At 43.8% G+C, this 20,265-nt stretch overlaps 1 protein-coding gene across 1 annotated transcript in view; it reads left to right on the forward strand.

Annotated features, from left to right (window-relative positions):
• Window positions 1–20,265, forward strand: part of LOC124595497 (nephrin-like) — a 720,042-nt gene that overhangs the window by 332,416 nt on the left and 367,361 nt on the right. The window contains exon 5 of the mRNA XM_047134264.1: window positions 15,396–15,593. Coding sequence (XP_046990220.1) covers window positions 15,396–15,593 — 198 coding nt within the window. The remainder of the gene's footprint in view (window positions 1–15,395; window positions 15,594–20,265) is intronic.

A 20,265-nucleotide genomic window follows, 5' to 3' on the forward strand; every position in this document is an offset into this window, starting at 1 on the left:
GGACACGATGCTTTCAACAGATTTTTGGACCACTTCAGCTGTCTTCATCCAAGCATTAAATTTAGCATGGAGATTAAAAGCAATGGGATGCTTCCATTCTTGGACGTCATTGCTTACAAAAGAGCAGACGGTAATCTGGGACACAGTGTTCACGGAAAGGATGTCTACACTGATCGGTATCTGCATGCTAACAGTTGTTGTCTACCATACCAACGCAGTGTCCTTGCCGGCCGAAGTGGCCGTGCGGTTAAAGGCGCTGCAGTCTGGAACAGCAAGACCGCTACGGTCGCAGGTTCGAATCCTGCCTCGGGCATGGATGTTTGTGATGTCCTTAGGTTAGTTAGGTTTAACTAGTTCTAAGTTCTAGGGGACTAATGACCTCACCAGTTGAGTCCCATAGTGCTCAGAGCCATTTGAACCATTTGAGCAGTGTCGTTCTTAGGGCTCTGGAACGCAGAGGATATGCCATTTCCGACGCGGTCAGTTTAACCCAAGAAATTGCACATTTGATGGCTGATTTTTAAGGTAAATGGGTACTCTGTGAAGCCGATTCGTCGGGATCTAGAGTTTGGACCATAACCGGGGGTGCATGAAGAAGAGCACAGATCGGTGGCCGTTATTATACTGAAGGCATATCGTTTAAGAATGAAATAATTCTAAGGAGTTTTGACATTCAGAGTGTGTTCCGCCCATCTTCGAAGACTAGCGCACTACTCGGCTTTGTGAAATATGATCTGAGGCTTAGGAAGCCTGGTATACGCTTAATTCCACGTCAAAGTGCGCCGGCTTACATCGGCCGTTCAATTCGCTCAGTTCAGGATGGGTGCATGGAGCATCGCCGTCCGACGAGTGGACTCGCATTCGGCCATCCTGATTTAGGTTTTACGTGATTTCCCTAAATCACTCCAGGCAAATGCCGGGATGGTTTGTCCGAAAGGGCACGGCCGACTTCCTTCCGCATCCTTCCCTAATCCAATGAGACCGATGACCTCGCTGTCTGGTCACCTTCCCCAAAGTAACAAACCAACGTCCGACGAGGCTACAACAGCCAGAAAAATCGGTGGTAGCAGAACATTGCTTAATCGAGGCACACGGGATGAAATTTGACGAAACTGTGCTACTTGTCAAAACTTCAGGATTTTGCAACAGTGTTTATAAAAAGGCAATTGAAATTAGATAGGCAAATAATTTATTAATAGGGACGATGGGTTTTCTCTTAGCAGGACTTAGAGCCCTGTACTGTCCCGCATCAAAACAGAACATTCTTCGTTGCGGCCAGTAGGACTGTTCGAAAATCGGCTCTCAGTGCGATATATCTTTGCCGCCTGTATTCTACTAAGGGCAGTGCCACATGGCCAGTCTTGGAGGGCAGCATCTGGGATGGGCGGCGCATGTGCCGTGTACGTTGCGGAGGCCTATTGTGACGTCCCCTCTCCCCTTTTTGTTGTCGCTGTTGATGTTGAGCCTCTGCTGCTACAGCTCGGTCGGTGGAATGCAGACGCGACGCTCAGTGATGGTTGTCCCCGTTGAATAGCGTGGAACAGCACCTGAAAATCTCTAACGAAAATTGTTCCTCCCGTGATGTATGAAAGTCCGTTTGCGAGTCTGCACAGTCTTCTCGGCGATGCGAACTGCTGATTTTAGTTGTCTATTATGGTTTTATGATGATTTGTTATGCCAGGTTAGTTATTTATTGCAGTATTGAGTGAATCATTCATCACCGGCGTCGTTTCACATCACTGAAGCGCGGTAAAATTTATTTGCGTTTCAGTATCAGTAGTTGTTGTTACGTTGCTAGGCAGAATTGTTCACTACGGATCGACGCAAATACAGAAATAATCTATAACACTATCTTGCTTTCGTGCGCCGTGATATTATTTAGGAAAAATACTCCTTTCAATGCTCAATGTTCAAGTCACTCTTTCAATTAAACTGTTCACAGTTAATTAATTTTGATTATCAACTGTCACATAGTTCAGTTAATGATGGAGCCAACACGTGAGATTTCCATTACTGACGAGCAATTTTATTGTTCCTTCTTAGCAATTAGTTTATAATCATCACACAACACGCACACCGATGGATCAGATCGATTAAGATTCTTTTCAATTCGGTGATAGTGACAATTACAACAACTTTTACAATCGGCATATTTGTATTATCTTCGTGTGGTCATATTAATGTTTCCCACTCCCGGCTAATCAGGTATTGCAGTCTTCGATTCTATGTCCATTATTCGTGTATCTGTTCACTTTGATGAAGGTTGAGTCCAACAATAATATCTCTAATCATTAAAGTTCACTAACTCGTCTTATACTATCAGAATATCACTTCAGTTCAAGTTCTCAAGTCAGAAAAACGGAGAACAAAGTCCGCGTATCTCTATCACACAGTATTACTTCTTTTAAAAGTAGAACAACCTCGTAGCGTTCCGTTTGTAGTACTATAACAAACGGTGCTCTCCCTCGACTTGATAGCAAGCAAGCTAGCAAGCGTCTAACTTTTCCTTGATCGAGCATTGTAGACGCGTTGAATTTCCTTTTCGCCGCGTTTACAACTGTCTTTCACAATAAATCTTATCTCTGACGAACATATTACTTTGGAGTTAACTTTCGTCGTACTGATTTACAGTTATTACTGAGATATTTGATAGCTAATTAAAAATAACCTTTCTTTCTTTCTACCTTTTTATAATGACATACTCAGTAATTATTGAAAATGGTGTTCATCAAAACTTTAAGGTGTTATATTATTGTCAAAGTTGTCCTACCTGTCAAGACAACACTGTTCCCTACTTTAAATTATCATGACATTCTTATTTGAGTTTTCGGGTTTCTTGGGGTATTACACTACGTATGACATCGATTTGCAGCCTCGGCATTAGTTATCAGTGGGACTCAGCAGAAGAGGCAGCGTTCGTGAAGATGGCTTACAGTTGGATCGCCGGCGTATTGAATAGAGTTGAGTTTAGCATCCAGCAGCAAACCCGAAGAGACTTTCGAGACTTACTACGTCGGGAAATCCTACGAAGTCAGATGGTCTCGAGGGGCTATTTATCTTCATAGTAGGAACGATTTGGTTGTTATCCGCTGAACCGTTACAGTACCGCAGAACGTCGACGTTGTGTTACCCTTCACGGCAAGTTGTCGTGGTCTTACATTTCAGCAATATAATGCCCGCCCGCACACGGCGAGAGTTTCTACTGCTTGTCTTCCTGCTTTCCAAACCATACTTTGTCCAGCAAGATCTCCGGTTTTCTCTCCACTTGAGAATGTTTGGAGCATTAAGGCCGGACCCTCCCATATGCACGGTATTTTGACGATCTAATGATACACTTAGAAACGATATGGCTTGATATCCCTCAGGAGGTCGTCCAATAATTCTGTCAATCAATGCCAAGCTGAATAATTGCTTTCATAATGGCCAGAGGTGGTCCAGCCCATTATTGACTTGCTCATTTATGAAGCTCTTTATCTTGAATATCTCACTGCGGATCGACGCAAATACAGAAATAATCTATAACACTATCTTGCTTTCGTGCGTCGTGATATTATTTTGGCAAAATACTCCTTTCAATGCTCAATGTTCATCAAGTAATCGTTCGTTTGTCTGTACATGTACATCACATCTACCGATTTCCGTCCCATTCGGTTACTTTCTTCGTGGTGTGTCCTCTTTTTTTGTCTTGGATTATACTACACGCAATGTGTCCTTAGAATCACAATGACAAAAACCTTCACCACAATGCTTTCAGGACTGCGGATGATGTACATTAATCTTTTGTACAAGCTCTGCGTTCTGACCCTGTAGGACAATTCAGTGCTGTCCTACTCATCCTCTGCAAGTGGCGTCAGTTTGGTTGCTGTGTGCGCTTAAAAGACTGATCTCCCAGCGGCACTGATCTGCAGCTGCTGTTTTTACTCAACTGGTTCTTCATATTCGTTAGCAGTGGCATAACCAAAGTATGACAGACAGGACGCGTTGCCCGGGGGGGGGGGGGGGGGGGGGGGCTGACTTTCCGTGATGGCGCTGCTTTCTGATTGACTGGCCTGTTGAACAACAGCTCCGTAGGACCCACCTCTCTCTGGTGTTTTATTTATTTTATTGACACTTGAAGTTCCTTAGGACCAAATTGAGGAGCAAATCTCCAAAGTCATGGAACGTGTCAGTACATGAAATTACAGCATAAAGCATATAAAAATAAATGTTTATGAACCCGAATAAAGGCAATCCGTAAGTTTAAGTAAATGCTATCAACAAGAAATAAGAATCAGCTTAATTTTTTAAGGAACTCCTCGACAGAATAGAAGGAGTGTCCCTTCAGGAAACTCTTCAGTTTCGATTTGAAAGCGCGTGGATTGCTCCTAAGATTTTTGAATTCGAGTGGCAGCTTACTGAAAATGGATGCAGCAGTATACTGCACACCTTTTTGCACAAGAGTTAAAGAAGTCTGCTCCAAATTCAGGTTTGATTTCTGCCGAGTATTAACCGAGTGAAAGCTGCTTATTCTTGGGAATAAGCTAATAATGTTAACAAGAAATGACAGTAATGAATATATATATATATATATATATATTGAGAGGCCAATGTTAAAATACCCAGAATCGTGAACAGGGGTCGACAAGAGGTTCGTGAACTTACACCACTTATAGCCCGAACCGCCCGTTTCTGAGCCAAAAATATACCTTTAGAATGGGAAGAGTTGCCTCAAAATATAGTACCATACGACATAAGCGAATGAAAATAAGCAATGTAGACTAATTTTCGTGTCGATCGATCACTCACTTCTGATACCGTTCGAATAGTAAAAATGGCAGTACTAAGTTTTTGAACAAGATCCTGAACGTGGGCTTTCCATGACAGTTTACTATCTATCTGAACACCCAGAAATTTTAACTGTTCAGTTTCACTAATAATATGCCCGTTCTGTGAAATTAAAACGTCAAGTTTTTCTGAATCGTGTGTTAGAAACTGTAAAAACTGAGTCTTACTGTGAATTAGCGTTAGTTTATTTTCTAAAAGCCACGAACATAGGTCATGTACTGCACTATTTGAAACCGAGCCAATGTTGCACACAACATCCTTTGCTACCAAGCTAGTGTCATCAGCAAACAGAAATATTTTAGAGTTACCCGTAATACTAGAGGGCATATCATTTATATAAATAAGGAACCGGAGTGGCACCAACACTGACCCCTGGGGCACCCCCCACTTGACAGTACCCCACTCGGACCCCAACTCACAGCCGTTATCAACATTGTGAGTAATGAACTCTTGCTGCCTGTTGCTAAACTAAGAGGTGAACCAATTGTGAGCTACTCCCCCTATTCTGTAATGATCCAATTTCTGGAGCAATATTTTGTGATCAACACAATCAAATGTCTTAGTAAAATAAAAAAACAATATGCCAAGCGTTCGAAACCTTTTGTTTCGCCCAATCAGTACCTCACACAGAAAAGAGAATATAGCATTTTCAGTTGTTAAACGACTTCTAAAGCCGAACTGTATATTTGATAGCAAATCATGTGATATGAAATGATCAATTATCCTTACATACACAGCCTTTTCAATAACTTTTGCAAACGCTGATGGCATAGAAATAGGTTTAAATTCATCTACATTATCCCTTTCTCCCTTTTTGCACTACTGGTCATTAAAATTGCTACACCACGAAGATGACGTGCTACAGACGCGACATTTAACCGACAGGAAAAAGATGCTGTGATATGCAAGTGATTAGCTTTTCAGAGCATTAACACAAGGTTGGCGTCGGTGGCGACAACTACAACGTGCTAACACGAGGAAAGTTTCCAATCGATTTCTTATACACAAACAGCAGTTGACAGGCATTGCCTGGTGAAACGTTGTTGTGAGGCCTCGTGTAAGGAGGAGAAATGTGTACCATCACATCATCACATTTCCGACGTTGATAAAGGTCGGATTGTAGCCTATCGCGATTGCGGTTTATCGTATTGCGACATTGCTGCTCGCGTTGGTCGAGATCCAATGACTGTTAGCAAAATATGGAATCCGTGGATTCAGGAGGGTAATACGGAACGCCGTGCGGGATCCCAACGGCCTCGTATCAGTAGCAGTCGAGATGACAGGCATCTTATCCGCGTGGCTGTAACGGATCGTGCAGCCACGCCTCGATCCCTGGGTCAACAGATGGGGACGTTTGCAAGAAAACAACCATCTGCCCGAACAGGTCGACGACGTTTGCAGGAGCATGGACTATCAGCTCGAAGACCATGGCTGTGGTAACCCTTGGCGCTGCATCAGAGACATGAGCGCCTGCGATGACGTACTCAACGACGAACCTGGGTGCACGAATGGCAAAACGTCATTTTTTCGGATGAATCCAGGTTCTACTTACAGCATCATGATGGTCGCATCCGTGTTCGGCGACATCTCGGTGAACGCACATTGGAAGCGTGTATTCCTCATCGCCATACTGGCGTATCACCCGGCGTGATGGTATGGGGTGCCATTGGTTACACGTCTCGGTCACCTTTTGTTCGCATTGACGGCACTTTGAACAGTGGACGTTACATTTCAGATGTGTTACGACCCGTGGCTCTACCTTTCATTCGATCCCTGCGAAACCCTACATTTCAGCAGGATAATGCACGACCGCATGTTGCAGGTCCTGTACGGCCTTTCTGGATGCAGAAAATGTTCGACTGCTGCCCTGTCCAGCACATTCTCCAGATGTCTCACCAATTGAAAACGCCTGGTCAACGGTGGCCGAGCAACTGGCTCGTCACAATAGGCCAGTCACTACTCTTGAAGATCTGTGGTATCGTGTTGAAGCTGCATGGGCATCTGTACCTGTACGCGCCACCCAAACTCTGTTCGACTCAATGCCCAGGCGTATGAAGGCCGTTATTACGGCCAGAGGTTGTTGTTCTTGGTATTGATTTCTGAGGATCTATGTGCCCAAATTGCGTGAATATGTAATCACATATCAGTTCTAGTGTGATATATTTGTCCAATGAATGCCCGTTTATCATCTGCATTTCTTCTTGGTGTAGCAATTTTGATGGCCAGTACTGTATTAAGCCGCTTTATTTCTGAGTACTTTAATCTCGCAGGAAGTTGACCATTCCTAATGGAAAAATTACAAATATGCATTAATACAGGGCTGACATGCACAGCACAGTACTTTAATATTCTGCTAGACACTCCATCATAACCATGAGAATCCTTAGTCTTCAGTGATTTAATTATTGACTCAATCTCCCACTTGTCTGTATCAAAAAAAAAAAAAAAAAAAAAAAAATGATTCAAATGGCTCCGAGAACTATGGGACTTAACTCATGAGGCATCAGTCCCCTAGAACTTAGAACTACTTAAACCTAACTAACCTAAGGACATCACACATATTTATGCCCGAGGCAGGATTCGTACCAGCGACCTTAGCGGTCCAGCGGTTTCAGAATGTAGCGCCTAGAACCGCTCGGCCACCAGGCTGGCTGTCTGTATCACAGAGGAGTATTTCAGACATGAATCTCGGAAATGCATTTTCCTAGAGAGTTATATAATTCCATGTAGAAACTAATTTTTTATTTAATTCACCAGCAATGCTCAGAAAATGATTGTTAAATACTGTTATTCTTAGCTACCGTATATATACGCTTTACATTTTTTCACAAATAATCAATGATAAAGGAATCATGTTACTGCTGCAAGCATTTCGACTTTCAACACAGTGTTGATCAATGGTTTGGACTAATCATACTAAATAAGAATTAACTAGGTGTCCCTTCTACTTAATACTTTGTATTTATTTAAAACGTGGTTCATTGTAGTTGACAGATTGCATGTTTAGATGATTTGGTGAGTTTGGAGTTTGGGATTGGAAGGTTTAAGACTTCTTATTGACCAGGTAACTAGCGAGTTACAAATAGAGTTGCTGTGACCTAAGGTTCTCGACAGTTAATGAAAACCGCGTACACTGCGATTTTGCTGCATTGATATATTCAAAAGCACTAACATAACTAGGGCGAATGGAAGGAGGGATGGAATGAGGACTGAACAAGAAATGTTGGAAGGCTGGCAGCGTCGGGGAGACGGAGGAGTTGGGAGGTGGAAGGGTGGGAGAGGCTAGGAGAGGGCGCAAAATCGAAGACTGCATCGGGCGCCAGTTACGCCACCGCCAATTAGTACCACTTAGTGAAATCCAAGTCCTTCGCATAGCACGGCATATAGGCGTAGTATTTCTCTGTCTTCCGAACCGTTCGTCACAGCCCGCCACGATTTACCGGGCGAAGTGGAGCAATTGTCAACACTCTAGACTCGCATTCGAGAGAACGATGGCTCAGATTCCCGTTCGGCCATCCAGATCTAGGTTTTACGTAATTTCCCTAAATCACTTAGAGCAAATACCTGGATAGTTCCTTTGATAAGGGCTCGACCGATTTCTTTCCCCATCCTTTTCAGCTCCCTCGTCGTCGATTGTACGGTAACCTCCCATCTGAGAGGAGCCTCTGCGCGCAGTCCGGAACCGCGCGACTGCTACGGTCGCAGGTTCGAATCCTGCCTCGGGCATGGATGTGTGTGATGTCCTTAGGTTAGTTAGGTTTAAGTAGTTCTAAGTTCTAGGGGACTGATGACCAAAGTAGTTAAGTCCCATAGTGCTCGGAGCCATTTGAACCATTTTTTGGAGCCTCTGCACCCAACGACTTTAATTGCGACGGCGTGCTGAAAAGAAATGCCTCCCAATTTTTATCTGAAAACTCCTAAACATTTTAAATGAAAGAAGCGTCATCAACACTTCAAATATTCGTTCTTCATATCTACGTATTTACTGCTGTACATAGTCACCCTGGCGACGAACAAATTGCTCCCAACGAGAGACCAGTTTGTTGATACCGTCACTATAGAATGTTTGACACTGTTGACGGAGCCACAACTCACCTATGCTTGCACCGGTTCATCACTATCAAAATCAAGTCCTCCAAGATGTTCTTTAAGTTCTGGAAACAGATCTAAATCGGATGGGGTCAAGTAGAGACTTTATGGAGGATAATCGATGACAGGGAATCCAAGAGGTCGGATCGCTGCAAGATGTCGCTTCGCTCGCGTGTGGGCTGGCATTATCATACTGAAGTTGAGGGTGCTCCATATGTGGACGATATCTTAGCATTTGGAACTCGATTTCAGCAAGCTGTCTCTCAAGCACCGATGTATTTATCTTATTTACCGCCATGTTACACGATGCAATTCGGACCCGTCTAGTGGCAGAGGGTGGAAATATATAGACAAGAAGAATAAAGATGTAAGGGAGAGCCGGGAAAAGTGGTCAGAGCGGTAAAAGTGATTATTAGGGTTATGACTTAACTTATTGTCCCTGGAGGGATCAGCCACCTTATGAAGTCTAAATTGTTTGCCATGTCGCTCCTTGGAGATAATTTTAGTGACCCTGATATAAGCTAAGTGGTCTGTATCTGTTTTTATTATGGAGAGGGAATGTGACACGCCTTTTTAATGAAACTGTGTTAAAAGAGCCTTATCTTGACTCCAGAATTCCTCTTGAATTATTAAAACTTCGATCATTATGTTAGAGGATATAAAGATTTTGTGGTAATGCGTCAATGAAGGCAACGTGGACATATCGGCTGTGGCTCCTGGCCACTCTGTGTAAGAGCAAAAAGTAAAAGCAGCGGCCGAAGGAAGGGCTCCTGATAAGACTATCCTAGAAGCGGAAAATAAAAAAAGAGAGGAAAAAAGAAGTAAAACGAAACAACACAGCCGAAAAGAAGAAAGGCAGTAAAATGAAGAGTGCGGAGAGCAGGAAACTCAACCACAGTAGAGCTCTCTTTGACTACAACGACGAAGACGGAGACTGCTTGTACTGCAGAGATAAATTCTCAAACTGAAGACCAGAAGAGCAGCGGTTTAAGTGTCAGCTGTGCTCCCTCTGCGTCCATGAACTCTGTACTGCGGCTGAGGCACACAGTTTGGCTTTCGTCTGTGAAAAGTGTAATTTTAATAATGATTCACAATAAAATATATTGAAGTCTTTATTAAAAGAGTTTTTTTCATCCATTATTTTCAAGTTTAAAGGTAAGTGACCGCTTTGTCGCTCATATAGGCAAAAGTGGCAGTGTTTCCAGTTTGTAAAAATTTCATTCTTTTAAGCACTTAATTTGATCCTAGGTTGAGAAACCAATTCCATATTATATTACAATAGCTGTAGATTATAATCACTTATTTCCACACATTTCCGTCTACTGCTATTCAGCTTAAAAAATAGGAATACCTTAGGCTGGCCACTTTACCCATCTCTCTCCTACAATGAAAATAATTTTTCGTTTAATTTAAAAAGCTTTAGAGTTTCACATAAGAAAATTCGGAGGCATTTCTTTTGTAAGTTTTCGTTTTCATCACAAACACTTCAATCTCTATCTTCCCCAACAGCTTCCACCGTTTACAGCTCCCTATAATACCAAGGAAGCTGTTCATTCATGTCTTCACGTACATCCTGTCATCCTGTCCCTTATGATTGTTAGCTCTTTCCATACGTTACTCTCCTCACCTACTCCACCGGTAGCCTCTTGATTTCTTGTCAGCCTACCTAATTGTCAAAATAATTCTGTAGCACCGTATGTCAAACACTTCGATACTCTTCCCGTTTCCCCACAGTCCATGATTCATTCAAATTCAGGCCCGTATTTGATACAAGAAGACGTGCTTATTCCAAGACTTCTCTCTTTGCCTCTCTATTCTACTTTATTTGGCCACCTTGTTTCGCCCATAATATGTTTTTTTTTGCCCCCAAAATAGGACAATTACTGCATTTTGTTAATTATTGGGCGCCAGGGTTCTCATGCTCCACATGAACTTCGCATTTTTCGGTTTACATCAGGTCCACAGTGCGTTTTCATTAGACAGTTAGTTCCACCCAAATGTTTCTGTAGATCCTCCTCACTTTGACTGGGAACAGCAGTGACATTAGCGAGTCATATCGTTGATATTCTTCCACACACAATTTTTGCCTTTCTTATATACCCGTCACTGCTTCTTCGGTGTAATAGCATATGTTGAAGATGAGGGGCGAATGCTTGTGCACCCACGGTAGAGCCTTTTTTATTTTTGGCCTTCCATTCTTATTTTAGCTGTTTGTTCTTGTGCATATCTTATATTACTCGTTTTTCTCTACAGATTACTACACATATAAAAAAAAAAATTTGTAACACCTCGGTTCCCAGAACTCCTGGAGATAGAAGCTGACAGTGGATATTGTACCACAGACACACTCCCTTTGACTGTCCAGAGATGTCACTAAACCCGCCCAAACATGTAAACAACCAGGCAAGAGCAGCAACTATTAGACGGACGGGGTCCGACAGCCGATCAGTTTGTCATTCCACCAGGAACGAGGTACACGGCTCGTGTTGTCTGTAGTTCAACCATGCCTAGAGGGTGAATAACACGGTTCGATCGCGTGCGCATTGTTACTTTGTGCCAGGAAGGGCTTTCAACAAGGGAAGTGTCCAGCCGTCCCGGAGTGAACCAAAGCGATGTTGTTCGGACATGGAAGACATAAAGAGAGACAGGAACTGTCGATGACATGCCTCGCTCAGGCCGCCCAAGGGCTACTATTGAAATGGATGACCGCTACCTACGGATTATGGCTCGGAGAAACCTGACACCAGTGCCACCATGTGGAATAATGCTTTTCATGCAGCCACAGGACGTTCTATTACGACTCAAACTGTGCGCAGTAGGCTGCATGATACGCAACTTCACCCCCCCCCCCCCCCCATATCCATGGCGAGGTCCATCTTTGCAACCACAGTGCAGTGCGGTACTAATTGGCCCAACAACATGCCGAATGCACCGCTCAGGATTGGCATCACGTTCTCTTCACCGATGAGTATCGCATATACCTTCAACCAGACAATCGTCGGAGACGTGTTTGGAGGAAACCCGGTCAGGCTGAACGCCTTCGACACACTGTCCAGCGAGTGCAGCAAGGTGGAGTTTCCTGCTGTTTTGTGGTGGCATTATGTGGGGCCGATGTATGCCGCTGGTGGTCATGGAAGCCGCCGTAACGGCTGTACGATACGTGAATGCCATCCTCCGACCGATGTGCAACCGTATCGGCATCATATTGTTCAGGCATTCGCCTTCATCGACGACAATTCGCGCCCCCATCGTGCCCACCTTGTGAATGACTTCCTTCAGGATAACGACGTCGCTCGACTAGAGTGTCCAGTATGTTCTCCAGACATGAACCCTATCGAACATGCCTGGGATAGATTGAAAAGGGCTCTTTATGGACGGCGTGGCCCAGCAAACACTCTGAGGGATCTACGCCGAATCACCGTTGAGGAGTGGGACAATCTGGAGCAACAGTGCCTCGATGAACTTGTCAATAGTATGCCACGATGAACACAGGCATGCATCAATGCAAGAGGACGTGCTACTAGGTGTTAAACGTACCGCTGTGTACAGCAATCTGGACCACCACCTCTGGAGGTCTCGCTGTATGGCGGTACAACATGTAACCTGTGATTTTCACGTTCAATAAAAAGTGCGGAAATGATGTTTATGTTGATCTCTATTCCAATTTTCTGTACGGGTTCCGAAACTCTCGGAACCGAGGTGATGGACAACTTTTTTTTGTGTGTTTATTATTGTTCTGAGGATGACGAGGATGTAGCACGTTTTCACGTTGTCGAACGCCTTTTTTAGTTCCAAAAATCCTGTCCACGTGCCTTGTTTTTTTATAAACTTGTGTTCATTATCTGGCGTAACGCCAGAACTGTGACTACGGTGCGTTTACCTTTCATGGAAACCTTATCGCCATTTAACAGAACCCCAAGTTTCTTTTCCGTTGCACCATATATTAACCTTGCCAGAAATTTTGATTGACTTTACCTTTCCTAATGACAACATGCTCGTGATTTAACAGATTGCCCAGTTTTTTTATTTTCATTGACCCACATATTACTCTGGTCAGAATGTTTTATACATAATCTGTTCAGTTCTTGTGTGTTACTTCTCGCATTACCTGTCCTTGATATCTTCGGGATAGAAAGATACTATTCCAAAAGCCTGATGGTATATCTCCAGTCTCACAGGTTCGAAAAACCTTAAAATTCATTTGATTGTCGCTTGCCCCAACGATTTCAGAAGTTCCGAATCAATTCTGTTCACGCCTTATTAAATGGCATTTCTTTCAGACCTGTGTTAAACTCTGCCTCTAATACTAGATCATTGTAGCTTCGGTATCAGGTTCCATTTTTCATTCACCACGTCATCAGACAGTTCATCACCCTTGTAGAGGCCACCATTCTGTTCTTTCCACCTATCCGAGCTCACCTCTGTGTTTAACAGTGAAATTACTCGTGTAGTCTTGACGTTGACGCATTTTCTTTTAATTTTAGCAAAGGTTTTATTGATTTTCGACAGTGTGATTTAGTATTGGTGTTACAGACTTTCAGGGATGGTGGAGAAGGGCAAATGTATCAATATGAGATAAGAGACCCTGGTCCGAAAAGGACCGAATCGAGAAGTCATAGTGGTAGCTCTGACAGTGGAATACATGTGCTAGTACTGTAGCTGCTAAGCTTTTAAGGTAGACAACTTTCCCTCAGATACATAGAATATATTCGCAGCTGTATAATGGACTGACGAAAGTGGAAAATTGTGCCGGACCGGGACTGGAACCCGGATTTCCCGCTTAGCCTATCCCAGCGCGCCCCGTGGCCACATCAAAACTTCCATACGTCGTCAAGCATGAGTTTATAGTCTGCTCTCGTACATCCATTATGTATAATGCCGTACAGGGAAGAAATTTTAATTAAAAGATGCTTCCCCGGTGTCGGAGGTTGAATACGATACGGCACAGCCAGTGTTGTTCAGAATAACGACGCAATGTTCCTTGGGACATACATGTATTGCATCGTATTTCGAAAAACACAGGCATTGCAATATCTTGCTGTCAGAGGTGCTAGTGTACGTCAAAACGTGAAAAAATTTCCCGCTTTTTGAGCTCTAAACTGCATACCGTAAGAGCTATGGGCACCTGTTCAGTAGAAGATGTGTTTCACAACAGTGAAGATGAACCAGTGCTCGTAGTTCTTAACTTTTGCGTTTTAGAGCCAATATTTACTAGATCTTTTTTCTCTGAAAGCTGCTTGCTGTATAATCTTAGCAACAACAGCATCGGTACGTGTATTCCACAGCCAGAGGTATCAGAACGATTTTTGGTTTTACCCGAGCATTTATCTAAAAGTCGTACATTTACTCTTCTCTATCATCCCTGCAAGTTTGTAAAATTATCGCGGACTCGTCCTGTATGTGCTGAGTCAGTTCTTTTGACCAATATTTCTTTCCTGACTTCCTTACGTTTTTCCTACAGCCATTTCGCCTTGGCTTCCCCGCTCTTCCTATCACTGGTTGACCCCAAAAGGTGATGTCCGCTTGCTTAACTGAGGAGTAGGATGTTTTCCTATCACGCAGTGGGCCTGGGCTCGATCCGTGGCCGGATTGGCGATTTTCTACGCTTGTGCACTGGGTGTTACGTTGCCCTCACCATCATGTGATCACCAACGTGCAAGTCGCCCATTGTCGCGTAACCCGAAAAAAGACTTGCGACCCGGTGGCCGAACTTCCCCGAATGAGGCTTCTTGGCCCTCAGTGCCACACAATCATTTAATTTCCCAAAAGATGATGCGTGAGCGATCAAGACGAGTTCAAACAACGGAAAATCCAGGATGGAGTAATGACAATATTATTGAAATGATAGATCGCTACTCACTATATAGTGGAGAAGTTGAGTCTTAGACAGGCACAACAAAATGAGTGCTAAGGCCGGCCGGCGTGGCCGAGCGGTTCTAGGCGCTTCACTCTGGAACCGTGCGACCGCAGCGGTCGCACGTTCGAATCCTGCCTCGGGCATGGATGTGTGTGATGTCCTTAGGTTAGTTAAGTTTAAGTAGTTCTAAGATCTAGGCGACTGATGACCTCACATGTTAAGTCGTATTGTGCTCAGAGCCATTTGAACCATTTTTGAACCATTTCTGAGTGCTATGCAAGTAAGCTTTCTGCCAAAAGGCCGTCTTCTGAATTAGAGAATATTAACAGACACACACACACACACACACACACATTCACGGAATGCTGCTCACACACACATGCCTACTGTCTCTGACTCGGGTTTGACCGAAAGGTTACTTGTTTAATAGTCGTTATGTTGTGACTGTCTCCGACTTTTCCACAATGTGGTGAATTTCAATTTATGCTTCTCACAATGCCGTCATTATTCAGTCAAGAAGTGAATTTAAGTGATTTCGTTATAACTAAGTGATGACGACTGGTACAGCAGGGACCTGTTGCTGGTGCAGTCCACGGCAGCTGATCAGTGTGGTGGTGGTGTGCAGGTCGACCGCGGCCGCGAGTGACTTGGTGGCTGGGCGGGCAGTCCCTGCAGTCCCGCCAGCAGCAGGCGTCCGGCCGGCGCGTCTCCAGCGTGGTGCGGCTGCCGCCCCTGGGCAGGCAACACCTGCTGCAGCAGCTGCTCTGCCGCGCCTCCAACCACCAGCAGCCGCTCACCGCCGTCGTCACCATCGACATGCTACGTGAGTACCGCTCGGCGGGCACTAAACTAAAATGCAGGGTTCTCGGATGACATCACTCTAATACAGTGTAGCATGGCCTCATTTCAGATAGGAAGATTCCACAAGTTGTTTTCAAGTGCGCCTACCCAGCTGAAGCCTCCTTTATACGTCGTAGCAAAACCTAATTGCGGAACTGCCGGAACGTTGATTTCTACGTCTTACACGCTGTTGCAAATACTCCAACATTTTTTATTTTTTATTTTTTTTGTGGGTTATTTAGTGGAACATTTATGGTACAGTCGAGTGACTGAGTGTTCGTTTGATGCAACTGACTAAAGCAGTTGATGTCATCTTGAAAGGCGTATTACGAAGATGTAGAGGAAGGAGCAACACTATGTCGCCGAGGACGCTGAAATACACTGACGTGGCAGAAGTTGTGGAGTAGCGATACGCACATATACAGATGGCGGTAGTATCACGTACACAAGGTACGTGATAAAAGAGCAGTGCATTGCAGACCTGTCTTTTATACTCAGACGTGATTATGGCCGAAGGGAATTAAGAAGATTTGATTGCGGAATGGTAGCTGGAGTTAAATGCATGGGACATACCATATCGGAAATCGTTAGGGAATTGCATATTCCGAAATCCACAATGCCAAGAGCGCACCGCGAGTACCAAATTTCAGGCATTACCTCTCACCATGAACAATGCAGAACCCGACGGCCTTACCTGACGAACGAGAGTAGCGGCGTTTGCGTAGAGTTGGCAGTGCTAACTGGCAAACAACACTGTTTGAAATAATCGCATAATAGCCCCGGACAGGGTTCGTGACCATATCGGTTGGACAATAACGACTGCAAAATCGAGGTCTGTGCAGATAAGTCCTAATTTCGTTTGGTAAGAGCTGATGGCAGGGCTCGAATGTGGCGCAGACCCCACAAAGTCATGGACCAGTGCTGACAATAAGGCACTGTGCAAACTGCTGGTGGCTCTGTGACGTTGTGAGCTCTGCTGACATGGAATAGAAGGGGTCATCTTATCCAGATTAACAGAAAATTGACTAAAAATGGACCATTTATAACCATTCATAGACTTTATGTTCCAAAAAACAATGCAACATGAGACTAGGCCAAAATTGTACGCGATTGGTTGTAAAAGCATTTTGGACGGTTCGAGTAAATGTATTTGCCAACCAAATCGCCCGGCATGAATCCCATCGAATGTTTAAGGGATATTATCGAGAGGTCAGTTTGTACTCAAAATCCTGCACCACCAACACTTTCGCAATTATGGGCGCCTATAGACGCGGCGTGGCTCAGTAACTCTGCAGGGGACTTCCAATGACTTGTTGAGTCGATGAGTGCATGCCACATCGAGTTGCTGCACTAACCAGGCAAAAGGAGGTCCGACGCGATATTAGGAGGTATCGTATGAACTTTGTCGTTGGTGCACAATCCTGGTTCACTGCTCCATGAAACTTCGCTCAACAACTTGCTGCCACGATATTTCGACGTAGAGTCTTCTTGTCATTTTGAGGCGTTAACTGGCGAAAGTCATTTGAGCTCTACTGCATAAAACCCTGCCTTTGCATGTGCTGTGTACCCAGTTGTCACTGCGCATGCGCTGCTAGAGCGCTTGCCCGTCTCCTGCAGGTCTCTGCGCTGCTACGAGCGCCCTCCGTGGCGAAAACTCGCCTCATCGATATAAGATCTATCGTAGGAAGCATTTTATGTGTATTTCAGTTGTCGCTGACCTCCTACTAGCGGAAGGACATGTGAAAGACAGTTTTATCTCTTTTCGTTGCCGGCCGGAATGGCCGAGCAGTTCCGCCGGCACGGTAGCTCAGCGTGTTCGGTCAGAGGGTTTAGCTACCTTCTGTAATAAAAAAACTGAGTGAACGGATCAACGAGCAACCAGAACGTGTCATCGGATGTCCGCAACGAACAAAGTCAACGAACAATATAGAACAAAATGAGATTTAATTAAAAAAAAAAGCGGTTCTAGGCGCTACAGTCTGGAACCGCGCGACCGCTACGGTCGCAGGTTCGAATCGTGCCGCGGGCATGGATGTTTGTGATGTCCTTAGGTTAGTTAGGTTTAAGTAGTTCTAAGTTCTAGGGGACTGATGATCTCAGAAGTTAAGTCCCATAGTGCTCAGAGCCATTTGAACCATTTCTTTTCGTTACATGACAGTATTTTTTGATAAGAGTACAGCAGTCCTCTTTTCCAACTTAACACTTAATTCTTTGTCTTTAATATCTTCCGTCTGCCATAGTTCGGAAAAAAAAAATATTATGTCGAGTCACAACAGCGAGGTCGCCAGAGAGCAGTTAACGAACTGAGATTTCTTCCGTAACTTAAATGCATATTTTCGTGTACAGTTACAGAAAATTCCAACGTTTCATTTCAGTTGCTAAGACGGTAACAACGGTGTCAGCGCGTCTTTCTGGCTAGCGTCCTAGGATTTCTGCCTCCTAAAAGCGTTTCCGCGCAATGCGCAATTTAGTACCAGAATAATATTTTGTTATAACGAAGACCTGAATGTGCTCTTCCCTACGATAAAATTTATCCAGCCAACATCCCTAGAGTTCTTAAGCGCTGCCATTGGGATAAATACAGTATTACTAAAATGAAGCACGAGAAGTCACCTCTTCATGTACGTTGTTTGTGCGGTTGACGTGGATAATGTAGCACTTGGAAGTTACAAAATCTTGTTTACTGCGCACCAGTATCACATTGAAAAAGACTATCGCCGTACCAGGAATGGAGGGAAGTGTCCTATCGAATCATGGGTCATAGTTTTCGCTTCTCACAATCCGAAGTATCACACATCTAATGTTACCACAAAATATGCAGTGTTTGTACCCTGTGAAGAGTTTTTTGTCATTTCTAGTCGTTTGTTATCCGACTGTCTCTCCTTCCATCTGTTAACACCCCTTATTCTCGGGAACGGGTAAACGAATCAAGTTGAAATTTATGTCAAATACTTAGCACAATGGCCGCTTGGAGGTGTAATAAATGTTAGCTTCTGAGTCAATGTAATCAAAACGTATGTCCACTAATGTTACATACTTTGATACAGGCGAAATGATTCATAAAAGCCTACAGCGTTCTTTCCCTTTTGCCTAGAATCATGAAATTTGGCAGCAAACAACGATTCACTGTAAATGTAAAGGTAAAACCCGAAAACTGTGAACTTATGATTATATCAACCGAAGAGAAAACGCTTTCGTCATTTGCTGTCCGACTACCTCATCGTCTATCTATTAAGACGGGTAAACTTGTTGAGAAATTTACGTCAAATACTCAGGTCTATGGTCCCTTGGCGGTGTAACGTTATTTTCTAAGTCAATGCAAACAAAAGATACGTCCATGCATGTCACATATTTTGATACAAGCGAACTGAGTTATCAAAATCTACAGGGTTCTCCCCGTTGGCCTAGAGTCGTGAAATTTACCCAGAAGCAAGGTTTCACAGTACAAGTGAGGGAAAAATCCGAAAACTGTGAATTAGTAATTGTATCACACGAGAAAAATATTTTTTTGTCATTTGTAATCTTGCTGTGTGTCTATCTGTCCGTCCGCCCATCCATCCGTCAGTCTATTAAGACAGATTTTTCTCAGGAACGGGTAGACGTGTCAAGGTGAAATATATGTGACATACTGAAGTAAACAGCCATTTTGTGATGTACAAAGTTCAAGCTTGTACGTCAACCCAGTCAAATAAACGACCATTTGTGACACATACTTGATATCTTGCCAGTATCGTTATCGACAAAAGGCAAATATCGTCCATATTTCCGATTCCCGGGACGGATGAAATATCTACATATATATTTAAGTTTGTGCGGATCCCTTGGCTCTCGAGTATTGCTCGTCTCAAAGTTCCCAAATTTTTGGCGACTTTCATACCCGACTCACAAGACAATATTTATTCCTACTCCTGAAGAATAAGCAGTCTTTAAAAACCGTCATCACTCATGCCAAAAGTGATAGTGAGAAGTAAGTGTATAGTGTATTTAGATTCCAAATTGAGAACGCAACATCGAAATCTCAAGCACTGCATACACAGGGTGGTCCATTGATAGGGACTGGGTCAAATATCTCACGAAATACGGATCAAACGAAGAAACTACAAAGAACGAAACCCGTCTTGCTTAAAGGGGAAAACCAGATGGTGCTATGGTTGGCCCGCTAGATGGCGCTGCCATAGATCAAACGGATATCAACTGCGTTTTAAGAAAATAGGAACCCCTATTTTTTTACATATTCGTGTAGTATGTAAAGATATATGAATATATTACTTGGACCAATTTTTTCTGTTTGTGATAGATGGCACTGTAATAATCACAAATGTATAAGTACGTGGTATCACGTAACATTCCGCCAGTGCGGACGGTATTTGTTTTGTGATACGTTACCCGTGTTAAAATGGACCGTTTACCAATTGCGGTAAACGTCGATATCGTGTTGATGTATGGCTATTGTGATCAAAATGCTCAACGGGCGTGTACTATGTATTCTGCTCGGTATCCTGGACGACATCATCCGAGTGTCCAGACCGTTCGTCGGATAGTTACGTTATTTAAGGAAACAGGAAGTGTTCATCCCCATGTGAAACGTCAACCACGACCTGCAACAAATGATGATGCCCAAGTTGGTGTTTTAGCTGCTGTCGCGGCAAATCCGC

Source organism: Schistocerca americana, chromosome 1 (genome assembly GCF_021461395.2).
Source record: "Schistocerca americana isolate TAMUIC-IGC-003095 chromosome 1, iqSchAmer2.1, whole genome shotgun sequence".
Classification (NCBI taxonomy): domain Eukaryota; kingdom Metazoa; phylum Arthropoda; class Insecta; order Orthoptera; family Acrididae; genus Schistocerca; species Schistocerca americana.